The sequence below is a fragment of the Felis catus genome, chromosome B1, assembly GCF_018350175.1.
Source record: "Felis catus isolate Fca126 chromosome B1, F.catus_Fca126_mat1.0, whole genome shotgun sequence".
Lineage (NCBI taxonomy): Eukaryota > Metazoa > Chordata > Mammalia > Carnivora > Felidae > Felis > Felis catus.
The window spans coordinates 71,774,543-71,799,756 of record NC_058371.1 but is presented as its reverse complement, the minus strand read 5'-3'; the positions used below and the strand labels follow the sequence as shown (position 1 = coordinate 71,799,756).

The 25,214-nt window shown below is 39.4% G+C and overlaps 1 protein-coding gene across 5 annotated transcripts in view; it reads left to right on the top strand.

The window, feature by feature from the left end:
- The window catches only part of GUCY1A1 (guanylate cyclase 1 soluble subunit alpha 1), a 62,891-nt gene extending 42,496 nt beyond the window's left edge, over positions 1 to 20,395 (top strand). For all 5 annotated transcript variants that reach the window (XM_011281606.4, XM_045055744.1, XM_011281605.4 and 2 more), the window contains 3 exons: positions 4,109 to 4,252; positions 8,744 to 8,898; positions 19,501 to 20,395. In XM_011281606.4, coding sequence (XP_011279908.1) covers positions 4,109 to 4,252; positions 8,744 to 8,898; positions 19,501 to 19,702 — 501 coding nt within the window. In that variant the 3' untranslated portion in view covers positions 19,703 to 20,395. The remainder of the gene's footprint in view (positions 1 to 4,108; positions 4,253 to 8,743; positions 8,899 to 19,500) is intronic.
- The last annotated feature ends 4,819 nt before the right edge of the window (positions 20,396 to 25,214 follow it).

The following is a 25,214-nucleotide window of genomic DNA, read 5'->3' as shown; positions in this document are numbered from 1 at the left end:
AGCACAAGGCCCGTTTTACAGGCAAAAGTCACTGAAAAAAAAGCTCTGCAACCAGGTCTCGAGTTACAAGGCAGACGAAGGGCTTTCTCTGCAGGGCTACACAAGCCGCACCCTGGGAGCCGGCATTGTGCATTAATCATGTGGGTGTTCTCCAGCCAGAAATAGCTCTGAATCCGCTCAGAAACAGAGATCGTTATTCCACGAAAGGACTGACACATTGTCTTCTCAGATAAGAGGCACAGAATGTAGGGGTGATTGACTGAGTGGAGGATGGGGTATAGGACCCCTGAGCAGGTACAGTTTAAGAATCAGTGAACCTGGGGGCGCCTGGGTGGCTCAGTCGGTTAAGCGGCTGACTTGGGCTCAGGTCATGATCTCGCGGTCCGTGAGTTCGAGCCCCGTGTCGGGCTCTGTGCTGACCGCTCAGAGCCTGGAGCCTGTTTCAGATTCTGTGTCTCCCTCTCTCTGACCCTCCCCCATTCATGCATTGTCTCTGTCTCAAAAATAAATAAATGTTAAAAAAAAAATTAAAAAAAAAAGAATCAGTGAACCTGGTACTAGACTGTGGCAACTGAGTTATTAGGCGAGAGATGATTCTTAAATATGACTTGTATGGGGAAGATTTATCCTTTATAAAAATAAAAGTATAGAAGAAACATGAATATTATATGATCTTTAAATAGATTAACTCACCCCGCTTCGGACTCTATCCTAACGGCACGGAGCCTGCTTGGGATTCTCTCTCTACCTCTCTCTCTACCCCTCCCCCACTGTGCGTGCTCTCCCCCCCCCAACCTTTTTCTTTCTCAAAATAAATACATAAACTCAAAGAAATAAATAGATTAACTAAATACAGAGTTAACATGATAGTTTGCATGGCTGATTAGGAGGGGAAAAAAAACCCTACTTAAGGCATTATTGAAGAGACCAAGGGCAGAGATGTCTGAAGAAGAGAGTCTGTCTTCAAATCTTGTTCTCTACTTGCTTTGTCAGCTGGGAAAGTCAAGTAGCCTTTCCCATTTCTTACACAGAGAAAGTGATATCCGCCTACAGAGTTTATACGCATGAATAACATACATTATGTCCCATTATCTTCATGAACAAGACTGTTCTAAAGATTATGGAAAATAACATCGGTTATCCACGATGCAGCAGGATTTCTTGAGTGCTTACCACGCATCACTCTAGGCACAGGGAGGCACAGTAATCATCCCTAATGTGTAATAAACTTTAAAAAAAATTTTTTTTAACGTTTATTTATTTTTGAGACAGAGAGAGACAGAGCATGAACAGGGGAGGGGCAGAGAGAGAGGGAGACACAGAATCTGAAACAGGCTCCAGGCTCTGAGCTGTCAGCACAGAGCCCGACACGGGGCTCGAACTCACGGACCGTGAGATCATGACCTGAGCCGAAGTCAGACGCTTAACCGACCAAGCCACCCAGGCGCCCCAGAACTTTTTAAAATGTAACTTTATTAGCAATAAGAGAACTAATAAAGTGATTTGGGGTTCCGTGTTTTTAGAATTAAAACATATTTTTACTAATTTAAAGTATTTTGCATTATTTTAGCTATTGGCATTAAGAATCTTCCTTCCCGTTTGTGTGGCTTGACTCACCTTTTAGTTTCCCGTGTAACAACCTGGCATTTCAGAGCTTTGCCTGACAAGAAATAAATACAGTTATTGAGGAGAAAACAAATACCATTTGTGGGAATACATAAGCTTCTGCTTTGTTCCAATCTAGATGGCGAGAAGTAAAGCCTTCCTTTTTAAAATATCTAGCAGGAAATTCCAGACTGAACCATGATTCCCTTGGGAAAAAAAAAGATCCATGTATAATTACAGATAAAATAATTGGCTTCAGTTAGGTTAAGCTTGACGGCCTCTTGTGGAATTGACTGTATTTGTTTGTAGATAGTTTCTATCTTGATATTGTCTCCTCTCGAAACTGTGAGAAGAAATTCTTGGTCTCCTTTGCAACTGCTGTGATTGCTTGCAGGAGTAGCAGCCCTTTTCTACAGATTTCGAATTGTTGAAACTGAAACACTGTGGTTATTCCACCTTTTCTACAAATTTCGAAGTGGTGAAACTGAAACACTGTGGTTATTCCAATCAAATTTTCAGGATCTGTGCTCCTTGGTCCAAGGATAGTAGCCACAGAGTTCCCTGGTTAATCCAACCACAACCCAAGCTAGATAGGGAACCATCTGCTCTGCCCTTATTTCCACCTTCTCTTCACTTCTGATTTTGCATGAAAATATCTGAAGGCAGCGGTGAAGACATCAGGAAGGGTCTTAACCATGAGATAAATGTAAGATATACAGAATGTATCATCACACGCTCACCTGTGTGTGTGATGGCTTCCAAGGAATAGTTGAACTTTTCTTTTCCAGGACCTGTTTGTTTCAGGACTTTATTTAATTTCATTTGCTTATTGTCCTTCAGCCTTTTGTCCATTTTTCAGTTGATTCAGTATTCATTTATTGGTTGTTTTAGCAAATATTTCCTGTCATCCAGCATTGGCCAGCATGAGTGAGAATATCTCATATGTGGAAGGAAAGGAGGTGGGGCTGACCGATGCCCGATCTCTATGACCTGGTGAATGCCCGAACCCAAACACACGTGGACAAGGTGCTATAATAGCATAGAGAGTAGGCATCGAACACCAAGGAGTGAGGGCACCGCTTCTTCTGATTAGTGACACGTACTGAGCACCGGAGATATGTTAGACATTATTTTAGGCACTTCTTATGTATTCACTGAGGAAAATCTTATAAGAGGCACTACCGCCTGGTTCATTCATTAGCAGATATCTGGGTGCTGGTAATTCAGGAGTTAATAAAACGGACAAACTCAGAGAGCTAATATTCTACGGGGGGAAAGACAGAAAATAAACAAATGAGTATATTTTATAGTATTCCAATTGGTGTAATATTCTGGATAAAGTTAAAGGAGGAGAAGTGCAGAAGGTAAGGGGTGATTGCTACTTTATAGAAGGCAGTTGGGACAGGCATTTCTCAGATGGTGATGTTTAGCAGGCACTGAAGGAAATGAAGGACATGCCAAGTGAGTATCTGCAGGCAAAGGAATAGCAAGCAGGAACATGTTTGGTATGTGTGAGGGATAACATGAGGCCAATGGCACTGAGACAAAGTGAGCAAGGGAGAGGATTAGGAAATAAAGTCAGAGATTCGCAGACAAGTTAGGAGAACTTTGGAGGTGTTATAACAGTTTCAACATTTATTCTGAGGAGATGGAGAATCACCGAAGATTAGTCTCCCCCTTTTTTTTTTCTCTCATCTCCATCCCTCTATATTGGAGGGTTTGGAGAGGAGGAATGATATGATCTGATAAGCTATCATAAATATTTAGAGGAGAAAATGCAATGATTAAAATTGGGTGGGTTGTTTGTAGATTTAAATTAACCGGTAGCTTTGTCATCAGCATCACAGACATAAAAATCACTTCTTACAACAACAGCAGTGACAATGATAATACTCGGAATTTATCAAACAGCTTAATTTTCAGTAGCCTTCCAAGAACCGTTATTTGACATCTTTCTCGGTTTCTATACTTTGTGATTAATATTCATGTAGACACTTAGAGTTGCTATGAGAACCTCCAAATCCTTTAGAAGAGCTAAAATGTCTCAGTTTTATGTCGCACCTTCTTACTAAATTCATATGACATTGATTGAGTGGTGACTGTTCAAAATACTTCAGGCTAAAAGGATATAAAATCAGCAAGTGATTCCAGTGATCTTTATCTCTGTTATAACCCAAAATATCATTTACATAGCATCACTTGCCTCTAAAGAGCCATTTTACATGGTGAGGGGGAAAAAGGTGAGTTGATGGATGTATTGACTCAGCAGCAAGTCTGGAAGTAGAAGCCACCTCCTAACGTTGGGCTCGCAGGACCCCACTGCCCTTCGGAGCAGTGCCTGATATAAGGCATCTAAACTTTATGAATTTCCCGAAAGGGAAAGCCATTGCTGAGTGTATCCGATTTACTCTGATTTCCTATAGGACCCAAACACTGAGATTTTCTGCTCTCTGATGTGCACTCTAACTCTAAACTCGTAATATGGAATATCTGTTCTGTGTAGGTGGAGACCATTGGCGATGCATATTGTGTGGCTGGGGGATTACACAAAGAAAGTGATACCCATGCTGTTCAGATAGCACTGATGGCCCTGAAGATGATGGAGCTGTCTGATGAAGTTATGTCTCCCCATGGAGAACCTATCAAGGTAAGGCAGATAGATATTGTCCGGGAAGTGTCACAGAGAGTGAGTGCTTTTTAGTTACCCAAAGAATAATGCATCCCTCAGGGTTGACGGAGAGCAAAATCTCTAACTTGTGGAAGCGAGAAGGAATGTACTCGGGGGTATCGAGTGGCTTACAGAACTATCGAGAGAGCTAAAGAAGCCATCTATACATTCAGCCTTCACAAAATGGCTCCCAAAGCGGCACTTCAGAAACCATTGTTTTTCCCAAGATCAAGAACCTGGCTCCAGCACCATACCTCCACAGCCACAGTCAGGAAACTGCTGTGTTCAGAAAGCTGCTGCCTCCATTATTGGCTGCAGAACAAAACTGCACTTACTATAATTTGAATCAGTAACGTGGAAATTCTGCATCATGACCCTCACAGAATGAATGACGTCCACAGAATAAAGACGTCCACAGTTGTGCTTACACTTGGAGGCCGTCGCAGCAGAAATTCTGGCTTCCAGACCTCTTGCGAGTGTATCAGATTCACCAAACCTCAGTGCCCCTAGAAAATGCAAGGGCGTTGGAAAAGTGTAATTTTTGGTTTTCCAGTCCCTGCAGGGGAGGCCGTTACACTACAACGAAAATCGACCACTAATCCACCAATATTTTCCAAAGCCCGTGACACTCTGAAATTTCTAAATTATCTCAGAATAATGTCTTACTGCAGATGAGAACCTAAAATTGCCATGCTAGGCATTGGTTTAATAGAACACAAGAAGATTACCTTTATTTGTCCTACTTACATTGAATCTGCCACTTAATTTTTATTGGACGGTCCTTAACTGATGACCTTCAGAAATGGGCCTTTGAAATAGTACAGAATCCTATCTGGCATGCTATAAGATATAGAGAAAAGAAAGAAAAATGCAAAATACAAAAACATAGTCTTGGTGCTCTTCGTAATAGAAGCCATATGTCTGAGCCCAGCCAGCCCTTTTCTCCAACTTGCCCTGCCACCCCATGGATTAGAATCAGAGTGAAAGAATAGGAAATACTTCCTTTTTTCCCCTCAAGCTCTGTGTGTTTCTCCAACATGCCATGTGTATAAATCCTCTATCGCTGTTGATTTCCTTACTGACACCCTTCAACTCTGGCTTAGAAAACTGCAGGTGGAGTGTTGATAGAAGCCAGAGCGCTGAATGTGGCAGGGAAAGTCAGTGAGTGCAAAGTGAACATGGAAACAGACTCCTGTTAACCCCCTTCCTGTTCCCAGATGTCCATGATGGGACGTGGGCTGCATCAAAAGTGGTCCCCAAATGGAAGATGCCCCCAACAGGTTTCCAGTCAGGGCTTGATATGCATCTTAAATTTGGGATCATTTACTTGTGAATTGGAAATGAATTTGTGAATTTGCTTGTGAATTTGAAAAGTTCCCTGATAAGAAAGCTGTGGAGTTAAGAGTGAAATTCAGAACTGGAGAAGGGGAGAGAGGGAGGGAGAGCAGCATGGGAGGAACTGGGTATTTATCCAAAGGATACAAAGATGCTGATTCGAAGGGGCACATGAACCCCAATGTTCACAGCAGCACTTTCAACAATAGCCAAATTATGGAAGGAGCCCAAGTGTCCATTGACTGATGAATGGATAAAGAAGATGTGGTTTATATACACAACGGAATATTACTCAGCCATCAAAAGAATGAAACCTTGCCATTTGCAACAATGTGGATGGAACTAGAGGGTATTATGCTAAGCGAAACAAGTCAGTCAGAGAAAGATAAATAGCATATGATTTCACTCATATGTGGAATTTAAGAAACAAAGCAGATGAACATAGGGGAAGGGAAGGAAAAATAAGATAAAAACAGAAGGAGGCAAACCATAAGAGACTCTCAAATACAGAGAACAAACTGAGGGTTGCTAGAGGGGTGTTGGTTGGGGGTATGGGCTAAATGGGTGATGGGCATTAAGAAGGGCACTTATTGGAATGAGCAGTGGGTGTTATATGTAAGTGATAAATCACTACTCTGCTCTTAAAATCATTACTACACTATATGTTAATTGGCTTGGATTTAAATAAAATCTGTGAAAAAAAATTTTTAAAGAAGAAACTAGAATAATTAAGTACAGCGAGAGAAACTGGTTTAACCAGAAGAGTGCCCAAAAAGAGCAGAAACTTCTTGATTGAAGTATGCTAAAATTGTGTTTGACATTTATACACAGAAAATAGCTTTTTGTTCGTATTGATCAGTTGGTAGATGTGTAAAACCATATTGTCCATAAAGAAGAAAATGCTAGAGGTAACATGTCTAAATTTTGCTGATTAAAATGAGACTGACAAAGAAGGGACTGTAAAACTAATTCAATCCTCTATTTTATGGATAAGGAAATAATAAGGAGATAAAGAGACTTACAGAAAGTCAGACCATCAGTTATTAGCAAAGTTTGGTTGAGAATGCAGATCTCCTGATTTATAATTTGGTGCTTTGTTTGAAAATTTTGCAGAATTCATATTTGACACCTTCTGAACAAATGATTCTAGAACGTTGTTAGCAAATACCAAAAATTTGTTGCAAAACTAGGCAAAACTGGAGTCTCCTTGAATAACATCTAAATTGTTGAGTACTTGGCCTTTGTTTAAAATTCATATATAATGTAACTTTTTTTAAATGGTCAACTAAACATAGGACTTGAAAATAATGAACACGGTGTCTGATTGTGATATAAAACATCTCCACTTGAACTTGCCGAGTTGTAGCAGCAATTTAAGAATTTGCGCATCCTCTAAGATCATCAAGAATTCAGATCTTCTGGAAGATGCAAGTTTTTTTTTTTTTTTTTTAATTTTTTTTTTTCAAAGTTTATTTATTTTTGGGACAGAGAGAGACAGAGCATGAACGGGGGAGGGGCAGAGAGAGAGGGAGACACAGAATCGGAAACAGGCTCCAGGCTCTGAGCCGTCAGCCCAGAGCCTGACGCGGGGCTCGAACTCACAGACCGCGAGATTGTGACCTGGCTGAAGTCGGACGCTCAACCGACTGCGCCACCCAGGCGCCCCTGGAAGATGCAATTTTAAGATACTGTTTTAATTGTTCTCCAAATCACTGGTAACCTTCAGAATTCCTCAACTTTTACGCCAACATTTCCCAGACTGCACCTCATATCTAGATATGGCACAACTCTGGTTTTCTGTGCGTCCAGGTGTGTTTAACAACAGTGTTGATATAGTCACTGTGATGCGGACCTAAGCGGCTCCCGCTCTGCTTCCCCTGTCATTTTCTATGAAAACGTCACAGTGCCTTTCTTCTTTCCTGTTAGTCATTTGAACAGTAGGGTAGTGTTTGTCTTAAAGTTCTTTTTATTCTTTCTTTTCTAAGAGCTGGCTTCTCTTGCCCTTCTCTGACAGCGCATTGGGAAACAACACCTGGGGTCCAGGAATTATGTCTGTCTCACCTGATGGACAGAACAGGTTCACGGAAACTGCCCATAGACCCTTTGTCTTGTCACTCTGGTGACTGTGATGGGTATGTGTGGAAATGTGTTTCAGACATTGAGGGCAGGTGCAAGATGCCTTGTTTAGACGTAGGTGCTTAATGGAGAAGAGTTGAGAAGTGTGATTGATTTTGCACTAGTAATGTTTTTTTTTTATTTTTTTAAACATTATTTTTGAGAGAGAGAAAGAGACACAGGGAGAGAGAGAGAGAGAGAAAGGGAGGGAAAAGGAGAGTGGGGGAGGGGCAGAGAGAGGCTCCGAAGCAGGCTCCACACTGTGAGCGCAGAGCCTGACGTGGGGCTCAAACTCAAGAACCTTGAGATCATGACCTGAACCGAAATCAAGAGTTGGCCGCTTAACTGGCTGAGCCACCCAGGCGCCCCCCTGTACTAGTAATTGGATGCGAAAAGAAGGAAGTTGGCAGGAGGTGTTGCCGAGGGAGGAATGGTGTAGCGACAGCAAAAGGCAAAATCATTCAAACAGCGTTTGGGGCACCTGGGTGGCTCAGTCAATGGAGTTGAGTGTCTGACTCTTGATTTTGGCTCAGGTCATAATCTCATGGGTTTATGAGATCGAGCCCCATGTCAGGGTCTGTACTGACAGCAAGGAGCCTGCTTGGGATTCTTTCTCTCCCCCCCTCTCTCTCTCTGCCCCTACCCTGAGTGCTCATGTGTTTTCTCTCAAGATAAATAAACATTAAAAAATAAATAAATAGGGGCGCCTGGGTGGCGCAGTCGGTTAAGCGTCTGACTTCAGCCAGGTCACGATCTCGCGGTCCGTGAGTTCGAGCCCCGCGTCAGGCTCTGGGCTGATGGCTCGGAGCCTGGAGCCTGTTTCCGATTCTGTGTCTCCCTCTTTCTCTGCCCCTCCCCCGTTCATGCTGTCTCTCTCTGTCCCCAAAATAAATAAATAAAGGAAAAAAAAAATTAAAAAAAAAAAAAAATAAATAAATAAACAAACAGCAGTTGTACAATACCGACTAGCAGGAAACATTTTACTGACGGTGAGGACCCCGTGTTACTTTTTGCCTTCAGATGCGGATTGGACTACATTCTGGGTCAGTTTTTGCTGGAGTCGTCGGCGTTAAAATGCCTCGTTACTGTCTTTTTGGAAACAACGTCACCTTGGCAAACAAATTTGAGTCCTGCAGCGTACCACGGAAAATCAACGTCAGCCCGACAACGTACAGGTACTGTTTGCACTGAATGCCTGAAATCTATTATTTTTACTGATTCAGAGTTGTTGTATTTTTCCCATTGGTTTCCTTCATCCTCCATGACATTTTCTTGCTTAGATAATCTTGCGAGGAAAAGGAACGCAATGACTTTATCATCCTCACTTTTTCTAAAATTACCCATTAGCATCATGAGAACAACCCTCCTGAGATATTTGTAGCCCAGCTGTAATCCTTGATACACATCCTGTTTTCCCTCGCTATTCTTTCTGAAGCATGTGTTAATGCTCTCCGTGCTTTGATGGCTAATCTGACCAGTACGGTAGCTAACTGCCAGAGTTAGCATGGTCCCCACAAGTTATAGGGCATGGTCCTCAACATATCCTTAATTCAGGTGTCAGACAAGGATACATGTCATCTCATTTTAAGAATCCAATCATAGGGGCGCCTGGGTGACTCAGTCAGTTAAGTGTCCGACTTCAGCTCAGGTCACGATCTCGCGGTCCGTGAGTTCGAGCCTCGCGTCGGGTTCTGGGCTGACAGCTCAGAACCTGGAGCCTGCTTCCGATTCTGTGTCTCCCTCTCTCTCTGCCCCTCCCCCGTTCATGCTCTGTCTCTCTCTGTCTCAAAAATAAATAAAACATTTAAAAAAAATTAAAAAAAAAAAAAAGAATCCAACCATAGGGACGCCTGGGTGACTCAGTCAGTTAAGCGTCCAACTTTGGCTCAGGTCACGATCTCACAGTTCATGAGTTCGAGCCCTGCATCCGGCTCTTTGCTGACAGTTCAGGGCCTGGAGCCTGCTTCGGATTCTGTGTCTCCCTCTCTCTCTGCCCCTCACCTGCTCATACTCTTTCTCTCTCAAAACAAATAAACGTTAAAAAAAATTAAAAAAAAAAGAATCCAATCATAATGAAAATGCTTGAATAACAAAACGCTTTCCAGATATGTGTGGTAGCTGATTTATCAAACTACACCAAGCGAGTTGTCTTTTCTATTCTCAGAGACAAATATTTTATAGCATCTTCTTTCTCCTTAAAACTCCACAACCTTTCCTTTCCGGCCCTAATTCTAAGTTGATAACTTCACTTCATATTTCACAGGAAAAGAAAAAAAATGCAGTCAGGTAAGCACTGCACCACCTTCCCGGGCAGATCCCATCAGCCTAGCTATCCCGGTACCCTGGTCTTAGGACTTCATTCCGGTGGCCAGTGACTGTGTACCAGCTGCCTGGCTCCTTTCCAGATGATCCCTCCAGGTTTGCTCTGAGTGCCGCTGCCTCTCATCTTCTCCAAAACTTGCCTTCTGAAAATACCTGCTCTCCCTCTGTGATTAAATTCTCGGGTGAAATGATTATTCCCATCAGAATATAGACATATCTTACTATTAAAACTCTTAAAATAGTTGCTTCCTTGTTTCCCAGTGTATCTCAGCTACTCCCCTATATTTCTGCCCCCTTTTCCAACAAAGCTCCTTGCGAGAGCTGTCTATGTTCACGTCTCTACTTTTTTACCTCCCGTTCGCCCTTCTACTCACTCCGATCAGTGTTTGTCCCTTGCACCCCACTGAAATGGTTCTTATCAAGGCCGTCAGTGTTGCTTGCTAAAATCATGGTCGATTCTCTCCCCTTATGTTCCTCAACATCTGGCAACTGAAGAGCTTGAGAACTCCCTCCTTTAAACATTTTCTTCCTTAGGCTGTGACACCACACTTAACCTGGTTTTCTTATTACCCCGTGGCTGCACCTTCTCAGTGTCTCATGTCGGTACTCTTTCCCTACCGAACCTTCGAATGTTGTAATGCCCAAAAGCTCTGTCCCTATTCTCTTCTTTGTCTGAACTTTATTGACTCATCTTTTCTCTTCTCTCTAGCCCATCCCACAATTCTCCACCGAGCTACAGATTCATGTATCATATTTTATATTTCTACTTGGATGACTAGTCGACACACTAAAATTAACATGATAGTCTTAGAACAAGTGATTTCCCACACACTCCAATCTGATGAAATGAATCCACTTCCCACTCCGCTTTATCAATGTCCTTAAAATGGCACCACCGTCGATTGTGTTACCTAGACTATAAACCTCAGAGTGATCGTTGCTTTCTCCCCCTTACAGCTCACCACCTCCGCCTACAATTAAATACCCCGAATACCTCTTTTTTTGACTTCCTTCAGTACTACACCCCAAGGCAAGCCTCCTTCATCTGTTCCACCTCAGCCAACCAAGGATCATCCTCACTCTTCGGCTCGCTTTCTTGCTCACCTCCTCCCCGCAGTTCATCCTGCACACAGTAGCCAGACTATCTTCCTGAAGTACAAGTCAGATATCATCATTCCTGTGTTAAAAACCCTCTAATGGCTTCCCATGGCAGCCGGAATGAAATTTAAATTTGTTACCACAGACTAAAATGTCCTCTTTGATCAACATCCTGCCAGCCTGTGTCACTTGATTTTCTTCCATTTTTTCCGTCACTCTCTGATACCCGGCCACCCTGGCCTTACTTTTATTTATCAGACTTCCTAAACCCTTTCCTGAATCGAAGATACTGGCTATTCCTCTGCTTCCCACTCCTTTCCTAGATCATCGTATGTATTCTTCTTTCTCATAATTAGACCTAAGTCAAATATCCCCTCTTCAAAGAGACACTCCTGGGGTGCCTCAGTGGCTCAGTCGGTTGAGCGTCGGACTCTTGATTTCGGCTCAGGTCGTGATGCCAGGGTCATGAGCCCACGTTGGGCTCCATGCTGAGTGTGGAGTGCTTATGATTCTCTTTCTCTCTGCCCCTCCCCTGCTCATGTGCACCCCCCCCTTCTCAAAAACAAAAGACACTCCTTAACTGTTATACTTAGAGGAACATCTTTCACCTCACACACCTCACGTTATCTTATTTTTTTCATCTCAGCTCATACCTGTGTCTAAAATGTTGTTTTCTTTATGTGTTTATTGCCTGCCTCCCCTTGTAGAGTGTCAGCCTCCTGTGGTAGACGTTTTCTCTCCCTAGTTCCCAGATCAATGCCTGGTACACAGTAGTAGGAAAGTAGTGAGTATTTATTGATTGTCCACGCTTTGATACGAAAATGAGTCACTATCCATGAGAATTGGAAAACTTCCTAGGGATTATTGTAATGGTAATAGACCTGTAAGCTTCCCAGGTAAACCAGGAAGGGATGAGAACTTCTGTCTCAGGATTTGACTTTGCTTTCTTTGGAGGATTGGAGAGTAAGAATCCTGTGATCACATGACTAGTTGCTAGTCCAGTCACTGCTGGTGGGTGTTCAATAATGTCATACTTGTGCACATGCACGTTGAGGAGTCCGTGTGTGTGTGTCTATCCTTAAAACCAAACCTTTGCATATAGAAAAAGCGATTTTCTGTTTCTTCTGATTGTCTTTAAGCAGCATAAAAGAAAATCTTCCTTCTTTTCATATCTCAAAGTCTGGTTGTCTTGAATCTTGATAGGAAACGTTGATATCAGCAACTCATTTTACTCCCAAAACGTAATACAGGATCTCTTGTCTTCCAACAGAGGATCATGACATTTTGATATACATATTCGGCAACAGGATAAGGTCCATAGCTTCAATCCTTAGATTCACCATGTTGGCCATGTTACTAGACTTACTAGATGTGCAAAAACAGGATTTTACACTACAGCGTTACCTTTTATTAATAAAATATCTTGTATTATAATAGTAACCTATGCTTATTTTAGAAAATTTTTTTCTAAAAAATTTATAGTTTATATATATTTGCATATATATGCATATTTGCATATCAGAAAGTTATATTTGCATATCAGAAGTTATATTTGCATATCAGAAAGTTATATATTTGCATATCAGAAAGTTATACGTAAATAAAAATAACTCATAATTTCAGTATCCAGAGACCATAACTATTCACTTTTTTGTTTTTTTAAAATGATTTCTTAGTATGTGTTTATATGCACATATATAAATGATAATGAAAACTTAATCGATACTGAGCATCAATGCATTTGCTATTTTTATTTCTATCTGTTATAAACAAATATGGTATGCTTTTCTTTCCTTTTTTTTTGTTTCAAGTTTTTATTTAAATTCTAGTTAGTGTATAGTGTAATATTAGTTTCAGGAGAATTTAATGACTTCTCACTTACCTGTAACACCCAGTGTTCATCACAAGTGCCCCCTCCCTTTTTGTTTTTAAGTTTATTTAATTGAGAGAGATAGAGACAGCATGAGTAGAGGAGGGGCAGAGAGAGAGGGAAAGAGGGAGAGAGAATCCCAAGAAGACTCCGCATTGCCAGCACAGAGCCCAATGCCAGGATCAGACTCATGAAACCGCGAGATCATGACCTGAGCCGAAAACGAGAGTCAGATGCTTAACCGACAGCCACCAAGGCACTCCAGAAGTGCCCCCAACCTTAATACCCATCACCCATTTAACCCATCCCCTGCCCACCTTTCTTCCAGCAGCCCTCAGTTTGTTCTCTATAGTTAAGAGCCACTTGTGGTTTGCCTCCCTCTCTGTTTTATCTTATTTTTATTTTTCCTTCCCTTCCCCTATGTGTATCTGTTTTTTTTTCTTAAATTCCACATATGAGTGAAGTCATGTACTATTTGTCTTCCTCTAACTGACATTTCATTTAGCATAATACACTCTCCTTCCATCTACTTTGTTGCAAATGGCAAGATTTCATTCTTTTTGATGGCTGAGTAATATTCATATATATATATATATATATATATATATATATATACACACATATATATGTGTGTATATATTTGTGTATATATATACATACATATATATATATATATATATATATATATATACACATATATTTATCCATACATCAGTCGATGGACATTTGGGCTCTTTCTATAATTTGGCTATTGTTGATAGTGCTACTACAAACATTGGGGTGCATGTGCCACTATTTTTCCTTTTTCAATTTACTTACCTCTCACTCTTATATAGGAAATATTTATGTCTTACGTAAAGGGCAAATGACAGTTAAAATGCTTTATGTAGGAAGCAAAGAAATATTTAACATGAAATACCTCTAATAGCATTTTAAAATGCTTTCTTTTAAAAATAGTTTATTTTTCTCCAAATGATAGAAAAACTTAAAAAGAGAGTAATTTAAATTTTGATAAAAAGTCCATGCTTTGTGAAATTTAATAATTGGATTATAAAACAGAGACATAATTTCAGTTCCATCAAAGTTGGGGACAAATAGTAGAAGCTATTAGAAGTTGTACAGGGGTGCCTGGGAGGCTCAGTTGGTTGAGTGTCTGACTTTGGCTCACTTGGATTCAAGCCCCGTGTTGGGCTCTGTGGTGACAGCTCAGAGCCTGGAGCCTGCTTCATATTCTGTGTCTCCCTCTCTCTCTGCCCTTCCCCTGCTCGTGCTCTGTCTCTCTCTCTTTCAAAAATAAATAAACATTAAAAAAAATTAAAAAGTTGTACAAATATAGGGGTGCCTGGGTTGCTCAATCGGTTAAGCCTCCAACTTCAGCTCAGGTCATGATCTCACGGTTTGTGAGTTCGAACCCTGCATTGGGGTTCTGTGCTGACAGCTCTTGGAGCCTGGAGCCTGCTTCGGATTCTGTGTCTCCCTCTCTCTCTGCCTCTTCCCCACTCGCGCACCGTATCTCTCTCTCTTTCTCTCTCTCTCTCTCTCTCTTTCTCTCTCTCCATCTCTCTCTCTCTCAAAAATAAATAAACATTAAAAAATTTTTTTAAAGTTATACAAATATAAAACCTATTTAGTTCCTTGGGAGAACTTTATTGGTAATACATTGAATTTTAGGGTGGCATTTGTCAAAAAATAAAATAATATCTGATGTAGCTTCCTTGATATATTTATGAAACACTTATACATTTAAGACACAGAGTACACACCCACATGCACAAAAAACCCTAACCTCAAATCCTTATCTTTCATTTCCAGTTCTAATCAGTAATTTAGAATGTTGCTGTGTAATGACCGTTATACATTCCTTTATTCTAAATGTCATGAGGAGTTTATTATTGGGGACAGTTTTCTGCTTTCCTGTTAGCAGTTACTGAAGTGCAGAAAACGGAAGTATTGTCCAAGTTTCAGGTCAGTGGATTAATGAGATAGGTTTATGTGGTGGTGAGGGATCATTAAAGACAAACATGGCAGGTGGGCAGTATAAATGGATACTGCCCAGTATAGGCAGGTAGTAGACCTCGGAACTCTTATTTGCAAGAGAGCTGGGAACTGATAGCAGGGAAACAGGACTTGAATTCTATAAGGGGAAAGAACAAAGAGAAGAAAGAGAATGTGGGAGAGATGACAGAAAATAGGATAGTTGATGCAGCATTTTGAGGTAACTGATATCTGGTCAAGAAGGAGTAAGGAAAACTCCCATGACCTGCCTGAGCCTGTTGCTGCTTTTCATATGCCTTAATTTCATCAAGCTTTCATTTAAATGGTTTTATTTTTTCCACCTGTTTTCCTTAAAAATTCTGATCTTTTCTTAAAGATGATTTAATGAACATTCTAACTCCATGGCATTCTAATTGTGTTTATCTGTACGTTTCTTTAAAAAACATAAAACTTGGGGGCGCCTGGGTGGCTCAGTCAGTTGAGCGTCCGACTTCAGCTCAGGACATGATCTCGCGGTCTGTGAGTTTGAGCCCTGCGTCGGGCTCTATGCTGACAGCTTGGAGCCTGGAGCCTGCTTCAGATTCTGTGTCTCCCTCTCTCTCTGCCCCTCCCCTGCTCATTCTCTGTCACTCTCTGTCTCAAAAATAAATAAAAACATTAAAAAAAATTAAAAAAACATAAAACTTGTATCCAGAAGACATGCCATACAGCCCCAAACACAGAGCTTTCCAGATATTTCATCTTGAGCAAGGCACTTAATAAATTCTAATGATATACTTTAAAGCCACTTCTAAATGCTGCATATTTTATATAAATTTAAATATAAAGTTATGATTATAATTACCATATTTAAGGGGTGCCTGGGTGGCTCAGTCGGTTGCGCGTCTGACTTCGGCTCAGGTCATGATCTCACGGTTCATGGGTTCAAGCCCTGCGTCGGGCTCTGTGCTGACAGCTCAGAGCCTGGAGCCTGTTTCGGATTCTGTGTCTCCCTCTCTCTCTGCCCCTTCCCCACTCCTGCTCTGTCTCTCTCTGTCTCTCAAAGGTGAATAAATGTTAAGAAAAAAAATTAATTACCATATTTAACAGGAAATGTTGGGATAATGTGGACAGAAAAAAAGAAAGCCCTTAATCACTTACAATTTTATGTTTTTATTTATCAAACCTTTATAGTTTCGGGCATTTTTATAATTATTTTTTAAATATTTCAAGCATACAGAAAAAAATCAAAGAAAATATGATACCCATGTGGCCAAAGCTAGTATTTAATAAATGTCAGCATTTTGCCATATTTCCTTTGAGATCGCTGTTTTATTAAAAAATTAAAATATTCTAGGCCCCGGCCCCTGCTGTCTGACATGCTGGACTCTGTGCCCCTTAGGGTTTGCGGGAGTTGCTGAGAACATGTATTTCCTACATACGGACAGGCTCCCAGAGAGAGAGGCAGGAAGGCACTGAGAAGAGCATGTTCAGCAGCTTCTCCCAAACTCACCAATAAGACATGTTGCTTCTAATTACCAGGAAAGAAAGTGGACAGAGAGAGGCCAGGAGGCTAAACTCTCACTTAGGTACCTGCAGGTAGAAAAGCAAAACCAGAGAAAAATTGATTCCCGTTCAACCTGCCCCTATCCTTTCACGACTTGCCTTAAATCTCTTGAATACTATGTTTTTGAGATTGTTTTTTTGATGAAATGTAAATCTAGTTCATTTATTTAAACTATTCCTAATGCAGTGGTGTGCTGGTAAACCAGCACTGGGGCGGTGGGGTGGGAGGGTGGGGTGGGGCGGGGTAAAGCGGAGAATCTCTACCTTTTTAGCATTTACCAATTTCTGTGGCGTGCCTACTGCTACCATAGCAAGTTTCAAGCTACAGATGGTTTCATTGGCTCATAAAATTCCTGAATGTTTACCAGTTGGTCCTCATAAGCCAGCATGAGCTAGATCTAGCATGGCACTATCTGTGCATGTGGTATAATATGTATTCTAGAGTATGAATAAGCCATGTACAGCTATAACATACCTATAAATGATATTCCCAGATCATAGGCCATATCCAGTTCAGCTTTGCTGAGCATCCATTAGCTGTCCAAATTGGTCTTGTTGATTTATATTCCACCAGCGGTATATGAAGGTTTCTGTTCCCGAAATGTTACCAGTATGAATGTTGAGTGATAGCTAATTGATGCTTAACCAATCCTGTTTAATCTGTTTATTTGATCTTCACAACTGTCCTAAGAGACCTGTACTATTATTCCTTTTCACAGGCTAGAAAATGGACACCTTTGCTGCTATTCAAACTTAGGTCTACCAGACTTTGAAGCCTATATGTTTAATACTGTGGAATTCTGTAACTTTTCATTATATATTACCAAATATTATGCTTTATAAATAATACGCACTTAAATATTTCTGGATCATGACTAAAGCATCATTTCATTAATTATTTTTCAGATTGCATATTTATTGATGACTGTCCAAAAATGAGCTAACTGAATACTCACATGTTCTTTTCTGCTGGAAGACTGTCATTTGTGAGACCTAGGTTTCTATTCAGTTTTTTTTTCCTTCATTGCATAGAACGGTGTCACAGTACCAAATCTAATGCAGCACCATCATCCAATTGCATTAGGACATGACATCACAAACTAATGAGTAGGAGGCCATGGTCTGGTTTAGGGCCCAGAACTGACAACATTTTTTCATCCATTGCCTGAATAATAGATTAGAAAGACGCTTATTAAGTTTGCATTTGACAGAAAGCTAGGGAAGCAAGTAGAAAGAGGAGCCAGTAACTTCATCAGTAGGATTGGGATTTAAAATGAATTGAACTCATATGTGGAAGAAACCAAACAAATGAGCACAGGGAAAACAGAGAGAGGGGCTGGGAACCAAGAAACAGACACTTGGGGCACCTGAGTAGCTCAGTCAGTTAAGCATTCAACTCTTGATTTGGGCTCAGGACCTGATTTCATAGTTCACGAGATCCAAGTCTCTCATCGTGCTCCATGCTGTCAGCAGATTCATGGTCTCTCTGTGTCTCTGTCTCTCTCTTTCAAAATAAATAAATAAACTTAAAAAAAAAAGATACAGACGCTTCACCATAGAGAACAAACTGATGGTTACCAGAGGGGAGGTGGGCAGGGGGATGGGTGAAATAGATGATGGGGATTAGGGAGGGCACTTGTGATGAGCACCGGGTGCTGTATGGAAGTGTTGAGTCACTATGATGTATACCTGAAACTAATATAACATTGTTTGTAATATAAACTGTATGTTAACTAACTGGAATAGAAATGAAAACGTTAAAACAAAATAAAAATAAATAACTAAAATGACTTTACTGTACTGGACAAATAGTAGTAAATAATAAAATTTGGTAGATAGATAGAAGAAGAAATATTTCAAATACCAGATAGTTAAGAAGAGTGTCAATTTGTACAATTAAATCTCCTTTTAGTCCTACTAACCTAGAATTCATATAAATTCTATTGAGATTCAAATGTTATTCTCACATTATTGGCATGTATCTTATATAGAATTTTTCTTCTATAATTTATTGCCCTTGGTTGCTTCTCAATAGTATTTACAAAAGGAATAAATTGCTAAAGGGATAATGTTATTTCTCTTTCAACTTAGGAAGCCGTATTCTATAACATTATGTTTCTGCATGGACTTGGGGTTTTCTTGCTATTGTTAGACTTTTGGGTTATTTTGCATTTTCTCCCAGTACTGTGAATTCATGGTTAAATGAGTTATTGATTATATCTTTACAAAAATATTTTATAATTACTTTTCCTAATAAGAGTGAATATATTATTTGGTAGAATTGTTTTAGTTCTTGTGAACTGATTCTTCATTGTTCTTCTGTGAAGATGTTTGTTAACATCATTAAGATCTGTCAATCATACTGAAAATGGCTGCTTTATTAATACAGACAGTCCTCAGCTTTCAATGATACAACTTAACGAATTTTCAACTTTACCATGGTACAAAACCTACATGCATTTAGCACAAACCATAGTTTGAATTTTGAATTTTGATCTTTTCTCTGGTTTACCAGTATGCCACATGACCCACGTTTGCAAACGGGAATAAACAACCCATACACTTACAACCATTCTGCACTCGCGCAATCATTGTTTGTCAGTTTCAATAAAATATTTGATAAATTACATGAGGTAATAAACGTTTATTCTAAAACAGGCTGTGTGTTAGAGGATTTTGCCAAACTGCAGGCTAATGTAAGTGTTCTGAGGACATTACAGCAGGCGAGGCTAAGCTATGATGTTCTGTATATTATGTGTACCAAATGCATTTTCAACTTACGATATTTTCAGTTCATGATATTTTCAATTTATTAAGATGTAATCCATCATAAGTCAAGGAAGATCTGTATTTTCAGGAATATTCATTTTTAGGTTGTCTTTTCTTGTGTAGACAGTTATATCGGTAGTAGATTTTAATATTGATATTTTTATCTTAATCTTTTCAGATTACTCAAAGACTGTCCTGGTTTTGTGTTTACCCCTCGATCAAGGGAGGAACTCCCACCAAACTTCCCCAGTGAAATTCCTGGAATCTGTCATTTTCTGGAAGCTTATCAACAAGGAACAAATTCAAAACCATGGTTCCAAACGAAAGATGTTGAAGATGGCAATGCCAATTTTTTAGGCAAAGCCTCAGGAATAGATTAGCAAAATGTAAACCCGGTTATTCGGCTTGGGTTTTGACTCCTATGAGCATGTGTGGAATCTCTGAAAGCACTTTAAGATTGCAGATGACTAAGAACAATATTCAAATTTCAGGAGCTAAGTCACCATCTACTTTTTCTTCCATTTAACATGACAAAAATGTATTCACTTCAATACTTCAAGTCTTCAGAGAAAAAAAAAAAGGAAAGAAGCCTCAAAAATGACATTTGGGGGATATTTCTGTTACTATAACAAACACTTATTACCTGTACTCAAAACTCAGCACCTTGTACATATATCCGGTAATTGTAGTGACCTGACTTGCACAAACTGATGGGGTTACCTGCAGTCTGTGCCCTAGTGGAATGGTTGTTAAAGTGTATTTGTGATAGTGTTGCCTTAAAAAAGCTTTCTGAATAGAAATGATAGTCTTTGATACCATAAGCTCTTTGAACCATTCAAGTCTGCCTTTTCTTACATTTCTTCATTTAACTGTTGGCGTAGATAACAAAATAAGTTGAGCATTTTTTCTGTTGCACTGTTTCTTCTCCATTTTTTAAGAAGATAAGCAATTATGGGTTAGATGCAATATGAATATAAAATAGTTCATCTATAAATATCAAAGACTGTTTTATAAAAATATCTGCCATAACATAATGTGTCATATCAATAAATATTGACTTTTGTTTGACATTATTCTGCACTTTGGTAAAGGCTATTTTCATTCATATTAGCAATTTAATTCCTGTTAATTCATTTTATGTCATAATATCCAGGATACAAGAGGCTTATAGCCAATATAAAAATGCAGTAATATCATTCTAATTTAATTAGAAGTAACATGGGAGTAATGTAAGGATCAGGGAATATACCATGAAGTACAGACGTAAAACATTTAAACACACACACACACACACACACACACACACACACACACGTAGAGTGATTTGGATCTATTTCAGCAGCCATTCTGCATTGGCATGTTGAGTTCTATAAAGTTCCAGTGAGAAATTTAAGTTCAGAAGTGGGAAATGAGACTTGTTCTTTTTGCTAATAGCTTTTTTTTTTTAAGTATTTGTGTTGGACACTTTGGTGTGTATGTATATCCTAAGAATCATCAAGTTTTTTTGTCTAATCAAGTACACATCTGTGAATTTTTCTATTCTATTTGAGGTATCGCAATGTTATTTTTTAAAGAGAATGTTAGTATTGATGAAAATGATGCTGCGACTTCATTATGGAAATTCCTAAACATTTTTCTGGAGCCGGAACTTTTATTTTTAATGACATTAGCCTAAGCTCTCTGAAGAAGAGAGTAATCTACAGAGTTTGATTTTGGATAAGGATTTGATTTTTAAAAGAGCTCAGTTTCAAAGCAGGAGAAAGATGAACATTGCAATCTTTAAATCAGTATTAGCAGAGTCATTGATACACTAGCCTGGTGACCTCAGGAATAAAAAGTCACCATTCATTGACCTCTAGCATCCCCAGTTTTCTACTACAGATATGGCAATGATTATCATTTATTAAATGATATCCCAACATCTTGAAGCACTGATTATATCTCACTAAATACCAATCCTATTATTGGAAAGTATCACAGGTCTTGGGAAAACAGAATTTTGGAATGAACCCTTATTATAGCGAAATAATAAGAATTAAGGGATTAAAGGAAATTAAAAAGCGTAGAATAAAATGTTTTCTTTATCAAATTTTTAAACACACCCCAATCTTTTAATAATTCATGTTCTAAGTTTGTAAGTTAACTAAAATTTATACACACACACAGAACCAATGGAAGACAATGTAAACAATGTGACTATTCCTGTAACTACTCCATAAGTTTGACATTGTACCCAAATAAAAAGTTATCAGGAATGTATTTTCATGGAGAAATGAAATCATCTGTGATAGATACCCAGCCCAGCCTACAAAAGCACATTAATTACAAAAGATTACCTTGTGGATTATAAGTAAGATGAACATACATTTCCATGATAGAGTGTGTTCAAAATTCACAGCGTGGATGGCAAGCACATTAAGGAGTCCCTTTTGTCTCTCTTTCTTATCCATTTTGGAGGGTAGTGGTTATGGAGACATTTTCAGATCCAGACCACTGATGGAAACCAGAGACCCAAGAGAGTAAGTTTTCAAGGAAAGTAAGGGATCAAACTAGCACTTCTGAGGTTAGGAGTGGAACTAAGGATAAAGGAAAAAATGGACAGAGAGGGCCTATGACGGGGTTGGGGGCTAACGCTTCTGAATATTGTTGCCAGTTCAACTATTCTAAAAAGTAATGTGGGTCCCAAGAGGGCTTCCCAGTCAGCCTGCTTCTCCTAACTCCAGGAATGCCAGGAACTGTTCCTTCAGTTCTGGTTTTACTGTCTCCATATGTGGCTTCTTATTCCTTCTGTATCTCAAAAGATACCTTTTCCTGGGTGTGTACACGTAGTTATGAACTGGTGCGTCAGGCATTGGAATTTCGTATTACTCTAAAGGCCATTAGTCCTTCAGAACCTTTGGTGGAAAGGAAGGAAAAGCTACTTCAACATTTTTTAACCTTTTCTCCAAATTACTTATCCCTCATATTGCCTGTCATGCCAAGGCCGACCTTTCCAGTCTTGTCCTATGGTTAAGTTAAAAGCAGTCCTAGGATGGAACAGGATGTTCTCTGGTGGGCCCAGCAAGCTGAAGAGGTGAACGAAGGGGAGTGTTTACTCCACATACTGTCTGGGGTATAGACATGGCTCCCTGAGACTCCCCAGCTGGGAAAGTGCCGAACTGGAGTTTTACATGCAAAGCCCCAATGAAGTCTAGGGCTACACAATGCTTTAAAGCAATTTTCAAATCCCTGTTAAAGCAAGAGTTAGTAGTCCCAAAAAGAATAAGTTAATGAATTATTGTAGTAGTTTTAAGCACATGGATTTTACCTGGATAAATCACTATTAAAAAGTGAAAAGAAGAGGTGCCTGGGTGCTCAGTCAGCTAAACATATGACTCTTGATTTCAGCTCAGGTCATCATCTCAAGGTTGTGAGATCCAGCCCCACACTGGGCTCCATGCTGGGCAAGGAGCCTGTTTAAGGCTCTCTCTCTCTCCCTCTCCATCTTGCCCTCTCTTGCTCATGCATTCTTTTTCTCTCTCAAAAAAAAAAAAAAGTGAAAAGGAATCTCTCATACACATTCATTGGGGTGGCTTGAGAGGTCATTATCTTTCACTGAACAATACAACATAAAACGTGTTTTGCCTGATTGTGCACTTTGGTGGTATTTCACTCATTAGATGGCTGTACACGGAAAGTTACACGAAGGCAGATTTGAAAGGTGGAAGGATTGGGGGATACGGCCGGCCCTGTGGGAGGTGGGAGGGCAGTACTGGAAGGAGCTAGGCAAAAGGTGTTGCAATTCCTTTGTTGAAGGACTTACCATCTTCTGCAATGCAAGAACTGAGTGCTACAGAGACCCTAGATAAGTTCAATCCTCTTGTCTAAATACAAGCTAAAAGCAGGGACAGCTTGCTTTATTGAGCAGAGAACACCAAAATGTAATTTTTAATCAAAGTTTACAGTGTTAAAAATGTACATTTGCTGTTAGGATTCTTCCGAAAGCCTGGGAAATCTTTGCGTCCTCTAGTGAGAAGGCGAAGCATCACTCCTGTCCCGAAAAGCATAAGCTTATGGAAGTAATTAGTCCTTGGGAGTCTTTGTTGCACTCAGCCTTCTGCTCTTAGCCACCACTGCTTCCAGGTTTTACATAAAGTGCAAACTTTCTTTTAAGTGCTTCTTTTATTGTGTTGTTGATATGCACTCATTTGGTATTGTTACTTTAAAGCACCTCAAACATTTTTCATTTTGTTGCCATCTATACATTTCCTGTGAAGGAGCTTTGCTCTGAACCTGTCACACCTACATCTGTTTGGACTAACTCACACAATCTACACAGTTTTTCATTCAAAGCTCTTCCCATACCTACCCCCATTTCTTCTATTCAATGCCTGAAAAAACAAAACAAAACAAAAACAAAAAGCAAACAAAAAAGCATAGGTTTTATAAATGCATAGATTCTGATTTAAAAAGAATAAAAACAAACTAAGCAAAAGGAGAAAAAAAGGTGATATTCTAAAAGCCAGGCTTCTTTTATCATCAGTACAGATTCTTTTTCATCATAGTGAATTTACATTTCAGGAAAGTGTTAATAATTTAGATTTAAATACCCGGGTAGAAATCAGGACAAAATTTAAATGGCAGATCTAGGACTTTTCAGATATTCTGGTAGAAGATTTTGGATAAAGTTGTGCTGCTTTTCCTTTTTTTTTTTAGTATTTAATGTCAAAATATTACATTGCAAATAAACCTTACAGATTGTGAAGAAATTTGCTTGGCAGAAAAATGACTTTGCATAATGTCTAAACCTTAAAGTAGCTGCTAAGATATTTGTTACATCTGAAATGTTGCCAAATCCATTTGTATTGAAGAAAGAACTCTGAGGTAGTCTCAGAGAAAATTAAAGCACAGCGAAACAAACATACAGTTACAGGAGTTGGACAAGCCCACATAATACATTGCAGAATGGAAGGGGCAAAACTGAACTGGTCGAGAAAGTTATAGTGATAATGGTCACGGAATTCTGTGCCTTCAGAGAGAGTGATGACCAGTGAAACAGGGATATGCAGCATCTAGGCACAGTTCAGTTACAATAAGCCAACTTTTTCCCCAAACAACTTGTGTCTTGGAAATTTGAAGTGAATAAAAATATATTAGTATTTGAGAATATACTGTTCCTTCACCTCCTCCCACATGTTAATTAAAGATGCCTTGCAAAATCTTATGACAACTTAATATTCACTAATCTAGAGCAGTGTTCTTCAATCTTTGGAGTCCTGTACAATATTAGTAAGATATTTTGGTACATGGACAGTATATTATCAATACATAAGCATAAATGTAAATATTACAAAGATTAATGATTTATAAACATAATATGCTACCCTCAATCTGATATACTATGGTATAGTGGTAAAGCTTATTTTATTTTTCGAATGAGCATGAATATAAATAAAAATTCTAATATTTTCTTCACTTAACCCGAGTGAATCAATCATCTTTATATTTTACTTTGGAAACTGCTGCAATAGGCTAGTGGGTCTTCATTTTCACTGAATCCTGTATCACTATGAGAACTAGGTAAAAGATGATAGATACAGACCATCATCCTTCCAAAAATGTGCATATGACCTTATACCCTAAGACTTACCTGTATTTCCAGAGGGCTCCCTGGATTCTATTCCTAGGCCACTCTTGTTAGGTAGCATAACCCTCAAACTGAGAACTTACTAGAAGAGAGGGAAAAATAGTAAATGATGTTTGAAATGAGAAGTGTACAACCAGGAGAAGCCAGTGACTTTTGGTTTAGATGAAACCACTTTTGATTTTTGAGGAATAAAGGGAATTAGTTTATTTGGTACTATTCTGTAGAATAATTCATGGGGCTTCACATATAGGCAACTAAAGTTTCTT